Source organism: Tetrao urogallus (assembly GCF_951394365.1).
Source record: "Tetrao urogallus genome assembly, chromosome: 1".
Classification (NCBI taxonomy): Eukaryota; Metazoa; Chordata; class Aves; order Galliformes; family Phasianidae; genus Tetrao; species Tetrao urogallus.
In genome coordinates, this window is record NC_136813.1 from 11,415,358 (window position 1) to 11,439,544 (window position 24,187).

General features: G+C 44.9%; 2 protein-coding genes across 2 annotated transcripts in view; both read right to left on the reverse strand.

The window, feature by feature from the left end:
* The window catches only part of MAML2 (mastermind like transcriptional coactivator 2), a gene marked incomplete at both ends in the record, with an annotated part of 205,565 nt that extends 203,254 nt beyond the window's left edge, over positions 1–2,311 (reverse strand). The window contains one exon of the mRNA XM_079538164.1: positions 1,874–2,311. Coding sequence (XP_079394290.1) covers positions 1,874–2,311 — 438 coding nt within the window. The remainder of the gene's footprint in view (positions 1–1,873) is intronic.
* Positions 2,312–10,587: 8,276 nt separating this feature from the next.
* On the reverse strand, positions 10,588–23,653 carry CCDC82 (coiled-coil domain containing 82; the record flags this gene model as incomplete). Its single annotated transcript, XM_079547809.1, has 7 exons — positions 10,588–10,650; positions 11,345–11,530; positions 17,746–17,916; positions 18,630–18,754; positions 20,548–20,640; positions 21,775–21,994; positions 23,132–23,653. 7 exons carry the CDS (start codon positions 23,651–23,653, stop codon positions 10,588–10,590), a joined length of 1,380 nt encoding a protein of 459 aa, XP_079403935.1.
* Positions 23,654–24,187: the final 534 nt, after the last annotated feature.

Below are 24,187 nucleotides of genomic sequence, written 5' to 3' on the forward strand. Positions count from 1 at the left end.
AGGCTTCCACCGGATTTCCCCTTCAGAAACAACCCGCAGAGGATGGATCCTGTAGCCTCATAGATGTCCCTTCCCCATCTATTTATGGGCTCACTCTGTCTCATCCTTCCTGCTGCAAGTGCCCTCGGGATACCTGGTAGAGCACATTTCTCCTCCAGCTACAGGCAGAACAAAAGCAACATCCCACCATTTCCAGCCCATTGCTGCTCTCTGACTTTTCGAGACGAGGAACACAATGCTGGGCTACCTGGTGGATGCCCCTCGACCATCTGAATTCATCCTATTCAGTCAAACTTAACATTTGCAAAAGTGTTCTAAGGAGTGCTGAGAACACGTGCCTTCGTTACACGGAGTTGTGACTTAGAGCCAAAGCCTTTCTCTGCTCCTCAGCGAGGCAGCCCTACAAAGCAGCCGTGAGAAACTGCTGCATGGAGCAGAGTGGGATGCGCAGTGACAGCATCAGCGCGGAGCAGCTCCATGAGCCAGCCGTTCTGCAGTGCCGAAGCGTGGCTCAGCGCCCCATCGTCACGCTGGGTGAAGTCACACACCTTGTCAGCAGGATTACTGAATGCAAGCACGTAAAATGAGGGGTGCTTCAGCAGAGCCTTCCTTCATCAAATACATGCAGAACGGCACAAGGGCTGTGCTGGCATCATCATCTGGCAAAGAGTGGGGTAACAAGCCCTCTAAGAAACAGAGGCAGCCCTTCTGGTTGCTGAAAAGATGAAAACCTGTACGTGTTTTCTTTGGGGCTGTTTCACTTAGCAGTTTCAAGCAGCTGCCTTCAGCTCTTTCATAATAATAGTAACATAGTAAAAAACAATAAAAAGAACAACACACAGGCCTGTTGCCTGACTTCAGAAAAAGGAGTTTTCTGGGACACACATTGTTATGCAAAAGCCTTATTGTTTTTTTCTTCCTGTAAGACAAGTGCAAAGCATTTCATTAATATGCACTGGAAAAATAAGATAACGGCCTACTTGATTGTGACAAGGAACGCAAGGAGATGCAATCTGTACACCGGAGTCAGGTGGAAGCACCCTGGCTCCCCTTGGACACAACGTTATAGCGTTGGCACTGACGTCACCACCCCACTCAAGGCAGCAAAAGGGGCGAAAGTAACCACGGAGATCCCGGGTTAGGATCGGTCAGGAACTCAGAAGGACAGGTTCAAGGTAGGGTGCAGCCTATGCTGGGCTGCTCACACATCAGCCTCATGCCTGTTGGGACTCTGAGCGCTTCATGGGTGCCCAGGACGGGCTGGGACACAGCGCAGCTCATCCTACAGCAACAGGAGATGGGGCTGAGACACATCCAGAGCAACTTCCATTTGGAAAAGGTCAGTGCGTTGTCTGCAACCTGGAGAACCCTTGTAACTCGGTGCCCGTAACTCAGGGCACCGCCATGAGCTCTGCCCACCTCAGAGGTAATGAGGTTAAAGGACACACTCAGATGCTCAGCCTGTCTAATCTGAGGCATAAATGTTGACGGAGCCAACGCGAACGCAGCAGCCAAGCGCTGCCCCACTGGCACACAGCTGCCCTGGCCGCCTCCGGCTGCCCGACGCCCTGGGACGGAGCTGGGCACGGAGCTCGGCACGGAGCTCAGACCGCGTTTTCACATCGCTGGAGTCTGGGCGTGGAGCTGCTGGGGCTGCCTCTGGCACCACACGCCGGGCTACAGCCCCCACAGTCCCAACCCCAGGAACGCGGGACGCCTTTCTCCAGGCTCCCACCCCTCACCCCTCGCCTCAAGCTGCGGGGCACGCCGGGCCCGGCCCCACCTTCGCGCCTCGCCCGAGGGCCGGCGGGGGCTCGGGGTCCGGGGGTCCGCCGAGAGCCGCCTCCCGCCGGTAGGGGGCGCTGTGACTCACCGCCAGCAGGGCCGAGGCGCGCTGCTCCCCCGCCGGCTGCTCCCCGTTGATGCCGCCGTTGCTGAGGAGGTGCTGGTGGTAGTCCGGGGGCGCGGCGGCGGCGGCGGCGGCGGCGGCGGCGGCGGCCGGGGCGGCCGCGCCGCCTCCTCCTCCTCCCGCTGTTCCCGCGGCCGCTTTGGGGTGCTTGGCGGCCTTGCGGGCTCCCTGCCCCTGCTGCACGAGGTGGAGGAGCTGCAAGGTGCTCTCCCGCTCGCGGTCGGAGCTCTCGGCGCGGCCCCGCTCGTAGCGTCCTTCGCAGCTGAGGTGGTGCTGGCGGCAGACGGCGATGCGGGCCCGCAGCCGCTCCACGATGGCGCTGTGCACGCGGGGCGCCGCCGGGCCCCCCCCCAGCAGCCCGGCCGCCAGCCCCGCGGCCTGGGGGGGAGCCGTGTCGCCCATCGCTCGCTGCCGCTCCTCGGCCCTGCGGACGGGTCCGCTCCGCACTCACTGCCACATGGAGGCGGGGGGGGGGGGGGGGGGGGTGTAAGAGGCGGGGGCAGCGGCCCGAGTCCGGGGGAGGGCGGACGGCCCCGCGCCCCCCGCGCACCCCGCCCGGCCCCCGGCGGAGCTCGGGGCTGGAGGGAGGGAGAAGAGGTGGCCGCTACGGCTGTGCCACCATCAGGGTTGGGCAGCCCCAGCCGAGGGGCTCCGGTGGCTGAGGGCTGGGGATGGGAGGGGGGGGGGGGTCCGATAGAGGAAGAAAAATAAAAATCAAAGGAGCCGCTGCCTCCAAAACGAAGCGCCGGACGGAGGAAGGCTCCCCGGGGAAAGAGTGGGACCGGGCAGGTTTACTGATTTTATTTTATTTCGGGCGCGGGCGGGGGTTATTTCTTGAAGTGGAAATTGATGCGAGGAAAGGAACCGCCGAGCGCGGCCCGGCCCCCCCCGAGGTGTGGTTCGGAGCTCCGCCGGCTTCTCAGCGGTGAAACCCGCGGTCCGTCGTTCCGGGCTGGGATCGGTCCCGGTCTCGGTCCCGTCTTTGTGCTCTCGTTCCACCGCTCCTCTTCGAGCTGCGCCCGTCCGCCGCTGCGGGGTTCCGCGGGGTCCCGGAGCGCTGCCCGCCGCTGTGGGGTCGGTTCTCGCGGCCGCTGGGTAAAGCCGAAGCGCTTTCGGTGCTTATTTCTCCCCTTAGCAATAACGAAGCGAGCTACAACCCCAGGCAAAGAACTCCTCTCTCGTACTTTCCCGTAGACTCCCAGACAGCGAACAGTTTCGAGTACAGTTTCAAGAAAAGCACTGGAGACAAAAAAAAAAAAAAAAAAAAAAAAAAAAAAAGAACCGAACCAACAAACACCGAGCCCCTCTTCTGCCAGCGATCACAAGCGGAGAGTTGCACTTACAAACTTGCAGCCTTCTGCCCCTCGAGCAGTCCGGCCGCTTTTCCTTTGTGTTTTTGTATATCCCATCCCCGGCTGCGTGCCGCGCTCCCGCCGCCTCCTCCTCCTCCTTCTCCTCCTCCGCCGCCGCCGCAGCCCGCGGCCGTGCCCCGCGGTGCGTGCGGGGCTCTCGGAGCGGGCCCTGCGGGGGCGGGGGGCGGGTGGCGCGGCGACGGCGCCGCCGGGGCCGGGGCGAGCGGCGGAGCCTCCCAGCGGCCGCGCGGGGGACCGGACCGAGGAAATCCCCTTTCGCCGTGCGCTCGCTCCGCCGTACCTGGGTGCCGGGCCGCAGGGCGGTGCGGAGAGCCGCCTGTCTCTCTCCTTCCCTCCCCCGTTGGCCGGAGCTAGCGGCGAGCGCGAGGGAGTTGTGCGATGTACCTCGTCTCTGCCGGCTGGATCGCTCTGGAACGGGCGGTAGAAAAACAAGCGGTGCCTTCTCACGCGTTGGGTCGAGGTTGGGATGGAGGAGGTGCGGCCCCGAGCGGAGTCACTTGGGTGTCCGGCACCGGGAAAGCCTCGGGCTCGGCGCTGCTCCTGCCCCGCTCCTCATTGGCACCGAGGGCGGCCGCTGAGAGGTCTGACCCCGCGGGCGGAGTTCTGGAGGTGGGCTGTGTTGGACGGGGGGGATCTCCAGAGATCCTTTCCAATCTCTGCGGCTCTTTGCTTCTGTGAGGTGCAGAAATAGCTGGGCCCGGTCAGGTCTGTTAAACCAATGCACGGTTGTGCTGCCAGGTCTGTGTTGCCCGCGTTCTCACACACCGCTCTGAGAATAAAAGTGGCCTCAAGCACAAGGAGACACAGCGCTGATGCAAAACCTCAATTTGGTTCTGCAGTGTGGCCCATCAGAAAAGCTCACACGTTCCATCGCAGCGTCCTGGGATCCAGGTCCTCCTGGATACAGAGGACCTGATGCCAACCCTTCAACTTCCAAACTCACAAATCCTTTAAATACTATTGGTGAAATGACACATTTCTTGAAATTCGTTCCAAATACACAGTGCTGGGTGTATGGGGGTTATCCCCACACTGTTTGCATGACCCCCATCTCTCCAGGTGCGTTTTCAGGATCTGAGTGTTTATGCAGTGCAGAGTTTGTTCCCCAGCCAAAGGACAGGTTTGGGGATGTGCTACGTTCAGAGGAAGGCATTATAGCTAACAGGAAAAAAGGATTTTTTTTTGTCTAACCTTGAACAACTGAGGAAGAGTGGGTTATTATTTGATACGTAACGGTAGCATGCATCTGTTGAGAACAATGAGCTGGCAATGTTGGAAAAAAAAAAAAAAGGGGGGGAGGGGGAATTTTGTACAATAACGGACAATGCTACCTTTGCTTCGAGCCCCTCCGGGCTTTTTTTTTCACTGCTTATAGCTCAGATGTCTCTGCTGTGCAACAGTGACACAAATCCCGTGCAAAGGAAGCAGGGTTTTACATGATGCCTTGGCTGAGGTCTTCAGCGTTGCAGTGAGACTGAAATTGGTGGTGCTGCTCGGGGAGATACCGGGGCAGAAGCAGGAGTCCTCGCCCACAAGCTGCTGTAGGGCTCAGAGAACCGTCTTTCAAAACAAAGATTTCTGAGTTGTAACTTTAAGATGTTTAAGATTCACTTTTTTTTTTGCCAAGCAGCATCTCATGTGTTTTGTGGTTTAATATAGATCGCTGGCAGAGCGAGACAGCTGCTTGCAGGGCTGCGTAGCAAGTCCAATACACAGCAAATGCTGCCCCTGCTGTCTGAGAGAAGGAAATACCCGAACCCCATCGCTCAGCCATTCAAGTTTTGACCGGGACGCTGCCGAATGTTACCAGCCCCTGGAAAGCAGTACCAGTTCTGAACGGGCTCGTTGCTTTCATAAAATCAACTGGCTCTTAGCACCATCAGACATCACTTGTGATCGTGTCACATGCATTCTAATAGAAGCACACATGATGAAACATTAACGTAACAGATCCTGAATAATTGATTCCCCCCCCCTTCCCCCGTCTGCCAACAATAACATGTGGCCTCTTGAAATGCTGTTGTAATCTCACGTGAACTGTCATGCTTGAGTATTTTTCTGTGTGAATTTCCTGCTGCTGTCGAAGCTCTGGGTTTCCTAAGTCAGCACCCTCTCCAAATCGGCAAAGCACTCAATGGTGCTCACCATGGAAGTCCCACTGTGCTGATAACGTTCCAAAAAGTGAAGGAAAAGACCATCACCTATGTCAAAAATCCATGTCACTTAAAGAAATTAGTTCTTGCTGAAATCTGGGCACATACTCTGTTCACCACGCTTAACAGTCATGTATCAAATGACTTCAGTTGTATTAACCCCATTGAAATGGCACATGCTTAGTTGTAGTGCCGCAGAGAATTCTGCAAACCAGGGCTCTCGCTTTTCAGCCATTGCCACTATTTGCTTTTCAGTGAAGGTTCTTTGCCATTTGGAACAACTGCAGCTACAAGCACACGTAGGCATGCTGAATATACCATACAGCTCGCCTGCAACATCACTAAGCTTCAGAGCAGAGCTCTGAACTGACTGCAGCTGGGTCAGTTTCCTTGCCCTGAAAGTTTGGACCCGAGGCTCATGTGTTATCGCGCTGTGAACTGTACAAAAGCCGTCTTCAACACACCTGGGTTTTTAATCAAGAATCTAATCCCCAGAGAAATCTAAAGAAACTGTGCCTACATCTTATAAATAGCAGGGGAAAGAAAAAAGCACACAACAAAAACACATCGTCCCGTATCACCTAGAAAAGGACCACAATTCATGTAAACTAAACAGGAACATTTATGGAACGAAGAGGGTTCCTTCAACACCACTTCACATGCTCCTCATGCTATCCCTTGGCTGTTCAGTCATGTTTTCCTTTCCTACATTCTTTTGTCTGGTCTCTAAATTCAGGTTAGAAATAGATATTTTTTATTTCTCAGAGCAGAATCAGCAAGCTAACTTTTTAAAGTGCACTTCATGCTGGCTGTTTCTCTTGGAGTAGCACTGTATTTGCATGCGTTTATCTAACACACCCACTCTGTTTATCCAGGAAGACTTAAAGAAGGATAAAACTACAAGCCTTTATTTATCCAAATAATAGTAAACTAGAAGAGCTAAGCATGGGAATTGCCTGTAATTCCCTGCTGAGCTACTAGAAATAGCTGCTTTTGGGAAACAGGAGATGCTTTCACCATGTTTAAGAAATACAGTATCAGCTACCTCCTGTTAGCAAAGTTTGCCATCCTGTTTGATTCACAAACGACTTTATTTCTGAAAAGAGAAGGACAAAGGGAGAAGAAACTTCATACTTCCCTGCCAGTATTGGACATAGAATACACACCTTCTCTCTTAGAAGTACATTGTGTTTGGCAGGCTGATCCTATGCATAAATATAAGGTGTGCAATTTTATCATTATCATAGTCCCAGGCCACAGAACTTCAACTAGAGCAGATGATTGAAACCCTACAGGAACTAAAGCAATTTCCAAGTATGATCATTAATCACCTGCTCCGGTTCTAATCACACACTGATCTCTCCTCACTGTTGCATTAAGACAGGCACTTTATCTTAATTAGAGCTACGACTTCAAAAACTAAAGACAATTAAAAATGCCCTATCAGAACAAACGTTATATCTTCTCACCCACTAAATTCACTCGAAGTCTCTGAAGTGGAAAATAAAGCATGAAAGATGGTGAGATCTCTGACCTCTCCCACTAGTTGTTATTTGCACAGAATTTCTCCACTATAAATATTCTTATCTCAATTGGGCCTGAAAACCTTTCTTGGTAGGAGCCTTCTTTGCACTGTGTGCTATGTAGCACTGAGCAGTTACAGCTTGTCCTGCAAAATCCAACCTGAATTTTCACTTATATGGATCTTCTAAACAATTCTTCAATTTTTTTTTTTTTGCAAGTGAAGACGAATGTAAACATGTCATAATGATACCTCACGTTCTCTGCCTTGTAGAAGCTCTTCAGGTGAAACAGCAGCCACAAAAACATTATCACTTCCTCTAATCTTGGTGAGAAGAGCATCAAAGTCTGAGACGGTTCACATACAAACATTTTGTCAGTCCCCTGCCAAGCCATGTCATCAGTTTCCTACTGAAATAGAAATCAGTGATGTCAATTCTAGGCATTTTTTGTGTCCAACTGGTGATGTCACAGGCAAAACTCCATCAGACTGTGAGGTGCTTTTTTTCCAAGAACTTTTGCTGTTTATTTAAAGAAAGAAAAGCATAAGATCTTGAAAAAAATGCCTGCAAGGCCAAGAAAGAAGTAGATAGCTCAAACTTTTCAGGCAAGCAAAACAGAGGTGAGAAAAATCATCTGGGATGCGGTAGGTATACAAGAATGCTCAAAGTACATGATCAAAGTTAACCACCAGAATAATTTCTGAATTTTCATTTTCAATCAAAGTGTATGTTTTCTTCAAATATTAAGGTTACTTAGCAAGCCAAAATTTCCCAAACGTACTTCTGATTTTAGTAGCATTCAATTTAATGCTACTAAACAACTTATGGGGCCTGTCCTCTTCAGTATCTTTATTGACGACCTGGATGAGGGCATCGAGTGCACTCTCAGTAAGTTTGCAGATGACACCAAGTTGGCTGGAAGTGTGGATCTGCCTGGGGGTAGCGAGGCCCTACAGAGGGATCTGGACAGGCTGGAGAGCTGGGCTGAAGCCAATGGGGTGAGTTTCAACAAGGCCAAATGCCGGGTCCTGCACTGGCTACAACAACCCCAGGCGACGCTACAGGCTTGGGGCGGTGTGGCTGGAGGACTGCATAGAGGAAACGGACCTGGGGGTATTGATTGATGCTCGGCTGAACATGAGCCAGCAGTGTGCCCAGGTGGCCAAGAAGGCCAATGGCATCCTGGCAAAGGGCTTATGAGGACTGGCTGAAGGAGCTGGGATTGTTCAGTCTGGAGGAGGCTCAGGGGAGACCTCATTGCTCTCTACAACTACCTGAAGGGAGGTTGCAGTGACTGGGGGTCGGCCTCTTCTCTCATGTAACTAGTGATAGGAGGGAATAGAGGGAATGGCTTCAAACTGCGCTAGGGGAGATTCAGGCTGGATGTTCAGAAATGTACCTTTCTGAAAGAGTGGTCAGGCAGTGGAATGGGCTGCCCAGGGAGGTGGTGGAGTCACTGACCCTGGAGGTGTTCAAGGAACGTTTGGATTCTGTGTTGAGGGACATGGTGTAGTGAGAACTATTGGTGATGGGTGGATGGTTGGACTGGGTGATCCTGTGGGTCTTTTCCAACCTTGGTGATTCTACGATTCTAAGAAATGTGGCAAAACAAGAAATGTGACCATTCATTCCAATAGCAATTTTTTAACACAGAAATTGTTCTCCAAAACTTTCAGAACATTCAGAAAGCAGCACAATTTATTACTATTTGGGAAGACCTGAGAGCGTGCACTTTGTTATGCAGTGTGAGATCCACTCTTTGCAAACCAGATTTCTTTCATGAGAGTTAAGTTACACCAAAACAATTATTTTAAAGGTATCAACAGAAGCATAGAGATTTTGTTAACAGGAATAACTATGGCATCAGCAGGCACTGCTTTTCCTGAAAGGGAAATGCTTGAGACTGATTCCTGGGTACTTGTAGATTGATGGGTGTGTTCTCACTAACATTCTCTGAAAAACAGGGATGGACAACGAAAGAGAAGAGTTCCTTCAGCTTGATAACCAGGGAAATAAGTATGATATACAAAATCTTAGAATATTTACATATCTAACTGAAAATTAAGGTATGAAAATAATATCTTCACATATAAGTTTACAAGTTTGAGAGCAAGTCTCAGTGTCTTTACTGGGATTTTTCACCAACACATGTGGTGCAATGGAGAACTGATATTAGCTCACTCTCACACCACTTAAACCCACTGCTGAGTTTCAACCCCTTAAAATATGAAAACAGTTCATTACTTACAAGGAATGCTGGAACAAGGCTACTGAATAACAAATCTAAGTTACAGTCCTACAGAAAAAAAGCCAACAGATTTTGACCATGATGTGGTATGCCTGGCAGTAGTTGCCTAGCTGGTCAGCATGTTACCAACAGAGTGGGACATCAGACATGAGAAGTTTTTGTGGACAAATATGTGAAAAAAAGGTTTCCCTACTTTTAGTTCTGAGAAAGCAATTTGTTAAAAAAATCTAAAGGGTCAACAGCATCATTCATCCCTTTACTGAATTTCTCAGCTATAACAGACTAACAAGAATATATGCATACTGCAGAGTCTAAGAACAGTTCCTAACAGAATTCAAAACCATGCGCCCTGCATCTTCTGTTAGGTTATGTCAATTTAACTTTATATGCAGCACAAAATACCAGGATGGAATAGCCAACAGAGTACCTAATCCTTCCCAGTCTTCAAAGTCTACTCTACTTGCGCCATGGTAAACCATGCATCATGATTCCAGATAACTCCTGCTTTCTGTTGTCAGATTATGCTGGAATAATTCTTGCTTAGCTTGCATGTCCACATTAATCCATTATTTTTGGTTTTTTTAGTTACTGCAAGTTGTTGCCATTATGTTTGCACAACACAATTTGCCATTTAAGGTCTCAATAAGTTGCCTCAGACAGTATCAGAGCATCAGAGAGAGCCCTGTGGGGCTGAGAAGCACCTAGATGGCTATGCCAGCCTCAGACCCTGTGACGCCCGCTATGTGACTCATCACCTACTCTCTGAAGAGGAATGACTGCTGTGTTGCAAATATAGTCAGGATTGCATAATATTTCCCCTGCTGCCTTACAACAGGTCCTAGTGATTCCTCAGAGGGGAAATAAGTCTTTGCATTTGGGTCCTTTTCATCATAACTATTATTCTAAAGAGTTGAACTTGCTTGCGAATTTACAACAAGCAGCAAGGAAGGTATGATGCAAATCATGTATGTTCCTGTGTAACACAGACTTACCTTTCCAAATATCCCCACTTCAAAAAGTCTCAAGACTTCCCACCTTCCCAGTGATACAGCTCAGCATCAACAGGCAGAGGGCAGAGCTTTTGTTTCACAAGCAAAAAGATACTGATCTGTTATTTTTAAGAATAAAAGGAAACCTGAAGTGACCAATGCAGCAAGAATGGAAGGACTGATTTGGTAAAACTTCAAGTTATTATTCACACAGATAAAAAAAGATACAAGATTTTCTTGAGCAGTAGTTTACAGACCTGTGGATTTAAGCATAACACGGTCTTTTAGATTATCAGAATCTTGAAGAACAAGCAGAGGTGAAGTGCATACAGATAAAACAGGCCATTCAATTTTTTACAAGGTGTCTTTAAAAGAGCTGTAGGTCCACTTAATCAATTTTTTTCTTCTTGGAAACTGTCTGCATCGTTCATGTAGTTTTCAAGATCATTACATTTCTGCAAATAAAATAAAACTTGTATTACTTTATCAAGGTATAACAACTGAATTATGCAAAAAATGTTTTCTATGTTTCTCTTCAATACATTAAGAAGCATGCCAATAACAATTCAGAAACAACGATATCTGAAAGCTTGCTAAACGTACTCCGAGTTATCACAGAATCATAGAATGGCCTGGGTTGAAAAGGACCACAATGATTACGCAGTTTCAACCCCCTGCTATGTGCAGGGTCGCCAACCACCAGACCAGGCTGCCCAGAGCCACATCCAGCCTGGCTTTGAATCTTAAAATATTGTTCATCAAGTGTTTCTGAATAAATCAAAGTACTCCAATGTAGAGAGAAAAGTGTTCTTGCTGTGCTTCATGTACGTTTCCAGCCTTCAGGAGTTACAGCTTGAGTTTGTTGTGGTGCTGCTTCCAAATGAAACAGGAGCCTGCCCACCACAGCCCCAAGATCATGCAGCTGCCAGAAAGCTTGATGTCAGGAGCTGACAAAGCTGTGTTGTGAAAGCAGTGGGCATGCAACCGTTTGAGAGATTGAGTCAGCAGAAGTGAATGAACAGTTAGGCCACGGTATAATTAGTAAAAAACATTAATTCAGAAATAAACCATTAAATCAATTAAACTAAATCTTATCTCAGTTTGATTTTATCTGCTTGAGAAACAGTAAATCAAGTAACTCAGTCATACCTTCTGAATCCATCCCGTTTCTTCCAGCTGGCTGAAAAGTCGTTCAACTGTGTCTTTAACTGGTTCATCCTCAACACCGTCCAACTTGGTCATGGAGCTGCACTCCACATACAACTTGTACTTGAAGTGCTTCAAATTGTGATAAACTTTGGTCCGATTTGCACACACTACGCCGACCTTCAACACCTGCATCAAAGTAAACTCATCAGTTTCTCAGGTAGAACAGTGATCATCTTGAGGGTATAAAGCATGGAAAAGTCAGCCTATCTAATAAAATGTTATCAGTCGGACTAGGAAGATTATTTCAATAATGAAATAACTGATGCTATAAATACAGATTTCACTATCAGGGCAGAACAATTTTGTCACAAGCAGGCAGCATGCAAGTCTGTGCAATGACAGGTTATCAGCACTGCTGTTTTGAAAAACCTGTACAAAGTTCTGTTTATAATTAACAGAATCTCTGTTGTCTGCAGGAGGAAATCTATAAACTCATTGGCATTTTAGGTGACCATCATACTGTGAAAGCAGAGAAACTGATGACTTTTGCTTTGAAAGTGCAGGCCTGTCCTAGGGGCAGGAAACACCAGTTCTAGTGTTCTGTACACTGAATAATACATAGGTATTCTTCTAGTAGAAACACACGAACGTAAACAGATACATACACAAAAATGTATTAATAAATATCTATATCACAGAATCACAGAATGGCCTGGGTTGAAAAGGACCACAGTGATCATCACGTTTCAACCCCCTGCTATGTGCAGGGTCACCAACCAGCAGACCAGGCTGCCCAGAGCTACATCCAGCCTGGCCTTGAATGCCTCCAGGCATGGGGCATCCACAGCCTCCTTGGGCAGCCTGTTCCAGTGTGTCACCACCCTCTGTGTCAAAAACTCCCTCCTAATATCTAATTTAACCTCCCCTGTCTCAATTTAAAACCATTCCCCCTTGTCCTATCACTGTCCACCCTCCTGTTTATACGTTCCCTTCAAATATTGCAAGGCCACACTGAGGTCTCCCTGCAGCCTTCTGTTCTCCAAGCTAAACAAGCCGAGTTCCCTCAAACTTTCTTCATAGGAGAGGTGCTCCAGCCCTCTGATCATCTTAGTGGCCCCATATATATTAGTCTACGTCTGGCTGGCTTTTGGATTCAGATTTTCTACCCTCCAAAATAAGAGAATCAATGCATGTATGAAGAAATTCAGGTCTTCACAAGAGAAACTGATACGACATTAGTAAGAAGAACCAAAAACACCAACAGAAACAAGCTTCAAGGGCAACATGTTACATCAGTCCAAAGTTTGTTACATCTTCGAGAGTAACAAGCAGGTAAATGGCTAAAAGTCAAAATTCTTTGCATCAGTAACACAGGCTGCGATGGTGTTACTGTTTCAGAACACACATGAAGTTTCAACTAACCACCTTCTATACTGCAATACCACCAGTTCTGAGGCACAACAGCAATGCCTTTTGTTGCAGTTGTTGGTAACCATCTGAATATTCCTTTTAAAATATTACAAGTTATCAGTTTAATCAATGCTCACATCCCGCATTAGGAAACTTTCCTAAATGCATAATCAAATGGTTGTGTCTGTCAGCAGCCCCCTGTAACATCTGGCCTATTTGTCCAACCTGGCTGTATCTACTGACAGGAACAGAAAAGCATATTTTGTCTACATAAGTTTTATAAATATAAACGCAAGTGTAAGGTTGTGTATTTTTAAAAATATCCAAATATACTTTATTTCTCAAATATATTAACCAGCAGTTTTGGTGATATAAACAGGAGAAATATCACTTAAACCAATGGAGGCACACTAACTTAAAAGAACATTTGATCTGACCTAAGATGTGTATAAACTACAAGTTAACCAACTTGAGATAACAGAAGATTGCTTCTGCAGTGCAGTTCTCTTGTAATGACGCCTATGTGCCCATATGCAGCTCCACTTTCTACACCTGCCCAAAGCTGAAAAACTAAGGCTTGTGTTTGGTGCTATCGGTGCTTTCAATGAGCAAGACATATTAACCAAGGCAAAACCTTGACTTCTTCAAATTTCTAACATGTCAAATAATTAAGCAATCAAGAACCGAAATGTGGTGTTTCATATGGTATTTTATAGCTTCTGAAGTATTCCAAGTAACGAAGCGCGGTGTCTGGAACACTACTTGACAGAAAATGGGAGATAGAATTTTGCATTCTGATAGCCTGCCTGGCCTATTTCTTGCCCTGTGATAACAGCTAACAGGACGTGTTTTGGAAGGTGGTACAAGACACAGGAAAAAACACCAGAACGTACATGTGTTACCACCCAACTTCTAGCAGTCAACGATTAAGAAATTCTATATCACCCCAGCTATTATATTCCATAGCTTGGAATGAGTTTCCCCAAAAACCTGTCTAATCCCTTCTAGGAGCCAATTACATTTTTTTTGTTCTCCAGAGTACCTTGTGGTAATGAGTTTCATGGTTTATTTTTGTGTGAGGTGTAAAGAATTTCCAGAGCGGAAAAGTGCCAGACCAAAAAAAGAAAAAAAACCCCATACAATTATAACACATTACTTATTGTGTTATAAAGCAAGAGAGATTGTCTAAAAATACAATGTTATTTCAGAATGCAGCTTTGGAAAGAATCTCAGTACTGTACACACTCTAATTTGTTCCCCCTCGCAGTCCTCAGTGACTCTATCCTAGTGCTTAACTTATCTCCTCAAGCTGGCCGTATCAGCCAAAGCTGTGTTAAATCACTTTGTATGGAATGCAGAAGCATAGCCTGACAACAGCATAACATGTAGTGACTGCATTCATGCCCTCTAAGCATAGATATGAATAGAAACAGAACAACAGGTCTGAGAGCAGAAAACAGTTCATAACCCAGGTGGCACAGGAGCAGAGAAAGATGGGGGACACCTAAACTGCTCAATTCTCTTTGACCGTGGAGGGATGAGAACTGGCAGCTACTCACAGCAATCACTGCAAGCCTAAGCAAAACTAGAACAGCTGTTTCTCTTCAGGCCTATTGGCAAAGCAGAATACTTTAGAGACGAGAGAAAAAGGAAAGTTTTATGCAGAAGAAGGGCTGGAGGTCTGTTTTTGTTCTCTACACAACCACTTTTCTTGGGTACTTTCATAGAAAACTTTAGAAATAGCCCAAATAAGTATTTCCATTCAAACTGATCTGGCAGTTCTGAACTGCCTTCTTTCAGTCAATTATTTTCTTGAAGTGTCAGTTTTATGTAGCTCCCTTAGCCCTTTTTGTTCTTTCTTTTCCCTCAATTGGCAGGACAGGCTGATCAATGCTCTGCTAGAAGAGCTTTGAAAACCAACTTGAAAACTACCTTTAGCAGCCTCAATTACAGGTCACTATAGGAAAATGAACGTTGCATTAGCAAACCATTAGTAAAAATTACTGCAAAGTGCTCAATCACTCTCTCTCCTGGGTCTGCCTATTCTCCAGCAGCTGAGCTATATTGAGTATGCATGTGGCATCTCACCAGATACTGGGCTATGCAGGATACAGAAAAATCCTCATCGTCTATTGGAGAGAATAAAAATGAGCTAGAAAGAAAGTTTAATGTTCAGTGTGATATTTCAAGTGTTTTCCAAAGTGGAAGAACAACTGATGTAGGAGAACATTTGGACAGTAATACAGGGGTTTTTAACCCAGCTTCCAATTTAACTGTGGAAATATCAGTAAGATGAAATTTATGCACCAGTCCACTTATTATTTCTGCTCAGGTAAGGTGCACACCTCACATAAAAACAGATTTCTCAATTAGTGATCTTCCCTGCATTGAGGTCTCTAATTGTAAAATAATGACTGTACAAGCAAGATGGCTTCTCCACACCCTAAGAACTTGGTGCTTTCCTGCAACAAATAAGGGGAAAAACCAAGTTATTAATTATCATGCAAACAGATAGTAATCAAAGCAATATTAAGAACTACTGTTCAGCAGGTTCTGAGATCAGTTTTAAGAAAAAAAACCTGCAGCACAGGTTTACCACACTATGCATGACTTGCAGAGCCCGTTATTGTGACATGACAATTACAGTGACATCCCTCAAATGTCCAAGTTAGAATACTGGCAGAGATGCAAATGAGCTTCAGTAAGGTGTACTTCAGTAAGGTAAGCTTCCAGTCTGTTGAGGACTTTGTGTAAGGAATGCAATCACACCCTATTTCGAAACATGCTGTGAAAACATCTTGCACTGACACTTTTGTCTTTTCAGCAAGTACTGAAGTGCTTCATCTGTGTCCTGAAATCATTTTAGATGTACAAAGTAAAGGAATACACCTTCTACATGTCCTGAAAGAAAAGAAAAGCAGAACTTGGGCATCAGCTTGCTACACAGATGCAGCAGTATCTTATATTTGACAAACTGTGCTTTGAGTTTATCATAAGAGGTCGGGAATTACATTACTCAGGAAGGCCATATGCAAACATAACCATAACAAATACCATTAGCTGTACATTTGATGCGGAGATCCATAAATACTGGTAGCACTCAGGTGTCTTAAGACTCGAGGTCTTCAGAAGTCTCAGCCCTGAAATGTAGAACCTAGAATGGCTGCCTAACGCGATGTTATGTAACAAAGATAAATTTCCTTCCAAGGACACAATTTAATCCAACATGTCCTAGCAAAGGCAACAGAGTGGAAAAAAAGATGCAAGATTACTGAAAGGGAAATGTTTTCTAGCTTGAACAAGTTGTTCCGCAGCAAAGAAAAGGCTCTAGTAGAAAATACTGAGGTAGTTAGAAAGAAGCCTTCTCAAAAGAAGATCAACAATTTCAAGTGTCAGCACAACTGAAACATCAAAATACTATGTCATGAGCAAACAGCTACATGGGAAAAGGCAGATGTGAAAACATTTGAAGAATAAAGCAGTAAAATCCTGAGTAGGCGGCATCTGGATGTTATGGTGACAGTGGCACTATTTCACTCTGCGTTCTGACCTACAGCCACCATGCACAGTAGGAACCCTCCAGAAGTAGTACAGTAGGCACGGAATTAGCAAACCCAGTGACCCAACATAGAATAAACCTTTTGGGCAACAAAGTAAAAAACACAGCCATTCAATGGAGATGATTGCCCATTACACAGAAAGTTGCTTTTATAATGTTTCTGATAGCTAATTAATGCAAGACTCCCGCTGGGAATGTCTTAAGGGCATTATAGGCATGCAGAAAGGTAAAGGGCTTTCAAGTCATCCAGTTTCATTGAAAAGGCACTCTGATATTTAGAACAGATGTAACTCTGAGGCAGATGTCATTCCTGATTTAAAGCTTCAGACTCCTAGCACAAGGGAGATAGGATCTATTCAAGTTTTTTTTTTTTTTTTTTGTTTTGTTTTGTTTTGTTTTGTTTTGTTTTGTTTTGTTTTGTTTTTTAGAGTCACAGTATTTCTCAGGTACTTGCTAAAAAAACAGGAATGCCAGGCACATTCAAAGCAACGCTCAGCCCTGTAGTTTTTTTACTGCTATAGATGATTCTCATTTCTTTAAAACACGCTTTAGGATTTCCAATCATCTATTGAACGTTCTCTGACCAAACAAAAAAACTTCTTGAGAAATAACAGATGAGTGCTCATATTATAACTTTAGTTAGTAGGCAGATCTTCATACGTGCTGTCAGCCTTGATGACACACAAAAGACAAGCATGCTCAGCAGGCTATATAGGATACCACGAATCTAGAGAGCTTCCTTCCTCTCCTGAATACAACTCAAACTACAGAGACTTGAAACAGAAGAAAAATTGAGATAAATGTTGATTTTGACTGAGTGCAATAATGATCAATGAAACCGATCTCATGCCAGTTAGACAAAACTAATGAAAGAAGAACTACAGGTCTTCCATCAGTTTTCTTCTTATGGACATAAGATGTGGTAGAATTATGCTTGTAATAGAAAACAAAATAAGTAAATAAATAAAGCTAGGTTTAGAGTCTTTTTTTAATCATGAGGTTCAGCTCACGATGGGATACACTTAGTAGTACTTAATACAGTGTAAGTACACATGCTGTAATAGGTACTAACATTAAATGGCAAAGCAGCTGAAAGCAAAGGTCTTGGGAAAAAAAAACCAAACTGACTATTTATTTATTTGTTAAAACTCATTTTTATGTGAGGTTATTTTTTGAGATCTTTTCCTCAAGATGTAGGGGCTGGGGGGATCAGAGGACAAGTGTCCATTCCTCCTCACTTTCATAAGAACTTCCTTCACAACTCCTAGCTGAACCCAACTGCAAAATGGCTGTCACATTTTAAAAATGAAGGGGAGTTTAGACTTAAAAACACAGCAGCTGACAGGTGCTGACAGGACTTCTACTCTTTGTATGATTTGCATAACACTAGACAAAGCTTAAAAATAATGATATGAGGTTTGTTTGAAATTACCTGTTTGTCATCTGACATGAAGTCATCTGCTTCCAGAGTTTTACTATTATAAAGCTTTCCAAACAGCAGCACATTAAACTTACAGTAGCGATTCATTTCACATGCCTGACAAGACATATTGGTTGGATTTTTCAAGGTTATGAGAACACCTGGGTAACAATCCACACGCTCCTGAAAAACACATTTAGGATAACATTAAAGAATCTCCATGAACTTGAACAGGTTGCTAAGTACTTTCTACTCGCGCAGAATTAGTGTAAGAGAAACCAAGCTTCAAGTTGGAAATCTTCTGGCATTCAGTTGGGAGCATGTACCTTCACAGTCGTTTTCTAACACTTCACCAGTTCTCTTTAATTTGGCTTCAGTTCTAAAGACTTGCTCCTGCATCCAGGCCTGAAGTTCCCTTTCATGCCTCCTTCCTTCCCTGTTGTTTTTTTTGGAGGGTGTGAAGGTGGTTACTCTATCAGTTGGCCTACTTCAAATAAATACACTGTATCTCACCACTGGCCCTTACTCCATTATTAGGGGGATCATTAGGACAACACAGCTATAACTCGAACAGTATGCTACTAATTCACATACAGTGACTAGGCTACTGTCTAACGGCCTCATATCTCTGAAGCTGCAGTAGATTCACGACGAACACATCAGTTGTTCTTTTTGTTGGAGGAAAATTTTAATTCCATTAGAACACTGAACGAGTGCCAAGAAGTCCTCTTAAAAGCATCTGGTGAAGTTAGCAGGAGAAGCACTGAGGTCACTGAGAACATACATGTACGTGGTTATGGTACTGGTACTGAGACTTATACTACTGACAAAATCTGCCAGTAAAAATATGATCTGGAGACCACTTCACTATTGTAGTTACAGCAGATGCTACAAACCTTGTACCGGTCTTTCCAGCGGCTTCTAGAGATTAAGTTGTCAAGGCGGGGCTGAATGTAACGGTCATCCAAATAATGAAGGGAGAGCAACATATCCTGTGCATACTTCTTTTGTCTTGTTCCATCTGTTCAGCAACAGGCATTATTGATTGGCTGACCATCATATGTTGTACATATTTCTTCAAGTAAAAATTTCAAGGACATTATGCTTCTGTATATGGCGAACCATGAATGATTCTAATAAATTACTACTGAATTTACTAGTGTTATCCATGTAAGTGATCCATGCATCTTTGATCACAGAATCAAAGAATGGCCTGGGTTGAAAAGGACCACAATGATCATCATGTTCCAACCCCCTGCTATGTGCAGGGTCACCAACCACCAGACCAGGCTGCCCAGAGCCACATCCAGCCTGGCCTTGAATGCCTCCAGGCATGGGGCATCCACAGCCTCCTTGAGCAACCTGTTCCAGTGTGTTACCACCCTCTGAGTGAAAAACTTCCTCCTAATATCAAACCTAAACCTCCCCTGTCTCACTTTAAAACCATTCCCCCTTGTCCTATCACTGTCCACCCTTGTAAACAGCCGTTCCCCCTCCTGTTTATACGCTCCCTTCAAACACTGCAAGGCCACACTGAGGTCTCCCTGCAGCCTTCTGTTCTCCAAGCTAAACAAGCCCAGTTCCCTCAACTTTTCTTCATAGGAGGGGTATTCCAGCCCTCTGATGAACTACTTATTTATTTTAAAAGTATGCCTCACAAGAAGTACATGAATAAACTCTACAAACATGGTTAAAGTGAAAAACTGTCAACCCAAATGGAGAACCTCTCACTCAAAACCATTTAAAAGAATGGAAAAGGAAGATTTAAGGAGTCTTGCTTCTCGCCCAATTTGTGTGTTTCTGACTATAAAAGAGAAGGTTGCAATCCATGGAATCAAACTGCTCTGACTTGCTTCCCAACAGAAATTTTGACAGTGCTTCTCTACTCCATCACTTCTAAGTAACACACAGAAGGTGACCTTTACCCTTCAGCAGCAGTCACATGGCTGCTGTTGAGCAACATAAACAGCTTCAAATGTTCACTCAAGCAAATGAAATAAACTGTAACAAGATGAATGAAACAACTACTCCACAGTTATCTCCCAGATATGGGCTAGACTCCAGGATTTAAACAGGACTTCCACAGCTACAAGACAATCCTTACTGCCTCAGGCTTCAGTATGCGCAGACATGGAAACTCACTCAGTTACCTTTCCTAATCTTTTAGTAGCATTAGCAAAGGAGCAAAGGAGAGAAGCTTCACTGGCTGTCTTAGCTTTCTATATAAAAACTGAATTGTCATTGTCGTTACAGCTACTTACAATCTACTCTCATGTATGTTTTCAGTAAGTCAGCTACAGTGAAAGCTTGAAAGATTGTGACAGATTTTTAAAATGTTCATAATAAAAGGCAAGTCTAATACTAAATTAGCTGCTCTAAATTATTTTTATACTGAAGAGATTCACCTCCATGAACTCAGAAAAGTCCATTCTGAGTTTTGAAAACGTGCCGTTGGTTATGCAAGGTTACACTCACAGCTTATGATATTCCTTAGAATACAACCTCTCATTCATCCTCATAGCTGATCTGCCTCCCTTCAGCACTTGGCTGATGCTTTCCACAACCTGACACCGACAGTCCACCCCCAGAGCATCCGTGTGGTGCCTCTGAGCCTACTTCTGGGGCTGCCATTTGGCCCCACCAGGCCATGTGCTGAAAGCCGCTTCCTCTGCCAACAAGGACTGCCTGCTGTTGAAATTTACCTCAAAGAACAACTGTCAAAGAAAAAGAATCAAATACAGACTAATTGCCATAACTAAAATAATCTATTAATTCTAAGCATGCACTACTGTATTTGTAATGTGATGTACTTACCATACAGTGAGCTCAGAAAAGTGTCGTCAATCGCATTTATGAGGAAAGCCTTTACTATTCTTTGGAAATGTTCATAAGGACTACTGTGGCAAACTGGAAAAAATACAACATAAACAGAATTTAAAAAAAAAAAAAAAGAAAAATGTGTCAGCAATTGTCAGATTATCTTTTTTATGACTGCAAATATAGGATTTTCAAGTCATTTACGTATGGGTTTAAAAATAATGTTGATGTCCCATATCCAAAATTCTCATTTAAGATCTTACATTTAAACAGTGCTTCTTATCCCAGTGATCATAACCAATTTTAGCACATCCTAAAGTCATACCTCCTTTCATGACGAGCCCACAGGAAGAACTCAACCACAAACATAAGAAATTGTTCTATGCATAGCAGGAATTACTGCAAACCACAGAAGGTTGTGATTTTTCTCCTAATTTTCTTTTGAGTACACACAGTTCTGCTCATATCTTAATGGGGAAGATCCAGAATTGCTTATAGCCACTACAATAGCAATGACTATCTCACTATCCTGGCAGTACAAACCTGCTTCTAAAATAACATACACAAGAGGGGAAATAGCATAAACTTCTGGCTCAGGCTTCTCACCAATCCAGACATCAGTTTTCATTAAGATTACAGGAATCTGACCAATGTGAGAGGCATTCTGACTGTGCGATTGGTCTAACACTGAGCGGAGAATTCAGAAACCTCAACAGTCTTACTGCATTTAAAAAAAAAAAATTCCTCCTGCAAAACAAACAAGCAAACAAACAAAAAAAAAAAACCCACAAAAATCAACAATAAAAAAGCAGAAGACCCAAACTAACTGAAAGGATCCTACGTCAGTCCTCAGAACAGAATTCACCCAGAATTAATGCGTCTGCTCTTGGTGTATATATCACAAGATGGAGGTTTTGTGTCTCAAAAAGAACAATTCCATCCTAAAACAGACCAATTTTTTTTTTTTTTTTTTTTTTTTTTTTTTTTTTTTTTTTTTTTAAAAGAGAGAGATCAGTGTAACAGGGTTCCCTTTCCTCTCTCCCAACTTATACCCTCCCTTTAATAAGATACAAAAGGACTGTAAAAGTTTATTGTGGAAACCGTGACTACTTCCACAATCATACCCTGCTACAGAGCACTATTTTGTATTTAGAGCCCCTGAATGCTTATTTCAGCAGCAAAAGAAGGTTGTAGGTACAGAACTGTGACACATTTTTGTCTTACACTGTGGGACGTAGTGTGCCAGCAATCCGCTATTTGAAACATTCAGCTCTTTCTGCCGCGGATGTCCTTCACTCTTAACGTGCTCCACGTTGTCATCATCGTCTTCGTCATCATCAACTATAAAATCTTTCAAGCTTCCATTGTCAGTTTCACTGCCTTCTGGTGTGAGGAGCAATTGGCAGAATGGTTCCTCTGCTATTTCTGCTTCGCCATCAGAATCCTAATTAAATTTCAGAAAGTATTTAAAAGCAAATAAATTACTTTCAGTGTTTGCACTAAGAAAGTACTATATCTACTGGACAAGGTTTTGAGCTACTAATAACACCAATTGTTCAGTTAACAAGAAATAACTTATTTCCAGAAATACATTTTTCTGTGCTACGTGACTTTCCACTTTAGATCAGCCCTTCACATGTATCTCGCTCCAGTTACATAGACCAAACAGGAATCAATAGCATCAAGTGAACCTGAGCTATGTAAGTTACTCCAAGAGATATTTTGTGCCTTGAGAAAAATCATAGAATCACAGAATGGCCTGGGTTGAAAAGGACCACAATGATCATCGCGTTTCAACCCTCCTGCTGCGTGCAGGGTCACCAACCACCAGACCAGGCTGCCCAGAGCCACATCCAGCCTGGCCTTGAATGCCTCCAGGCATGGGGCATCCACAGCCTCCTTGGGCAACCTGTTCCAGTGCGTCACCACCCTCTGTGTGAAAAACTTCACCCTAATATCTAACCTAAATCTCCTCTGTCCCAGTTTAAGACCATTCCCCCTTGTCTTATCAGTATCCACCCTCGTAAACAGCTGTTAAAAAATAATAATATCATGCTCATAATAATAATAAAAGAATAAAAAATAATGCCATACTCTTCTCGCATGTCTATTCTTTACTTCAGAGAACTGAACACCAAAGATGTTTTTTTTTCCCCTTCAGACTACATAGGGACGATAGACAGAATCACAGAATCATCGAATGGCCTGTGTTGAAAAGGGCCACAATGATCATCTAATTTCAACCCCTCTGCTGGCAGGGTCGATACCTGCATTCTAAATTGCTCAGTCAACTGAATGAATGAAAGAATAAGGGAAGAAAAAGAAAAAAGAAAAAAGAGAAATTCTTAAATCCTCAGCAATCAAAATTCAACTAAAAAAGAAAAAGGTTTTCTAGACAACGATTTTTAGCAGTCGGTATTATTATTTAGCTAATAGGTAACTACTGTTGAAATGTGATAGGGTTCGTGATTTCTCAGGAATAAAACCAAAACCAACGAAAAAATCCTACTGATTCATATCTCTTACTCATCACTTCCCCTGAATTCCCAGGGGGACCGAATTTCAATGACAGAATCCAGACCTCGCAGTTTTCATTCCCAGCGCAGCTCCGAGTCGCCCGCTGTTTTGCGAGGTCCTGCAGCTTTGCCAGCACTTCCCGTTTCCTCGCAGCAGAAACATTTTCTCCTTTACCAAACCGCTGTTCTTGGGAACTCTCGTCTTCATCGATCACACAGCGGCGTTTAGCAAAAACTTTCCTAACGAGTACATCGCTGTCCTCGCTGTCCTCACTGTCCTCCAGCACGCAGCTGCTGAACCTTCTACGCTTTCCAGGCACGACGCGTTCCTCCTCGCCATCCTCCGCCAGTTCTCCACCGTGGCTTTTCTCCTCTTGGTCGGAAAGGCTGCCCTTCACATCACTTTCATCATTTTCACCTTCTGACACGGATGACTCCTCCTCCTCCGAGGTAAACGAGGATTCCTCATCGCTGTGGCACAGGATCGGCTCCCTCTTAGTGCGTCTCCAGTCAACCCGGGATTTGGACGGCGGCTCGGCTCCCGCTGCCTTGTTTCTTGTCTCGTATCTTCCGACGAACGTCTCCATGGGGAAACTGTGACGACACACCACAATACAAACCCGTACGACAAGGCCACGTTACGCCATACCCAAACAAGCACCGCCTCCCATCGCGCTCCTTCTGCGGCCACGGCGGCTGCTGGACGCGCGGATCGCCCCTCCTCGTCCCGGCCCGCCGCCATCCCCGCTCCCTCAACGCTCCGCTCACCGTTACCATTTCCCGCGCTCCAGCGCCCGAGCGGATGAGGAGAGGCTACCGCCCCCCTCGGCGCTCCGCGAGCCGCGATTGGCTGATTGTCGCTGTCATTCAACTGCCGGGATGTTTACGGAAGTGATGGAAGGCTGCGGGAAGGGGATGATAGTCACGTGGGTTGATCAAGTTCTGTGGTTAGGGGCGCGGTGCTGCAGTGACTGAGGTTAACGGTTCGAATCCTCTCCCTGCCCTCACGGTCTCATCTAGCAGGCTGGAATAGAGCTGGGGAGCATTGGGCTGGTTTTGATTGCATTTCAGCCTGGCCAGGGTATGTTCCTGAGGCTTTATGGGCTATTAGGAAGAATTCT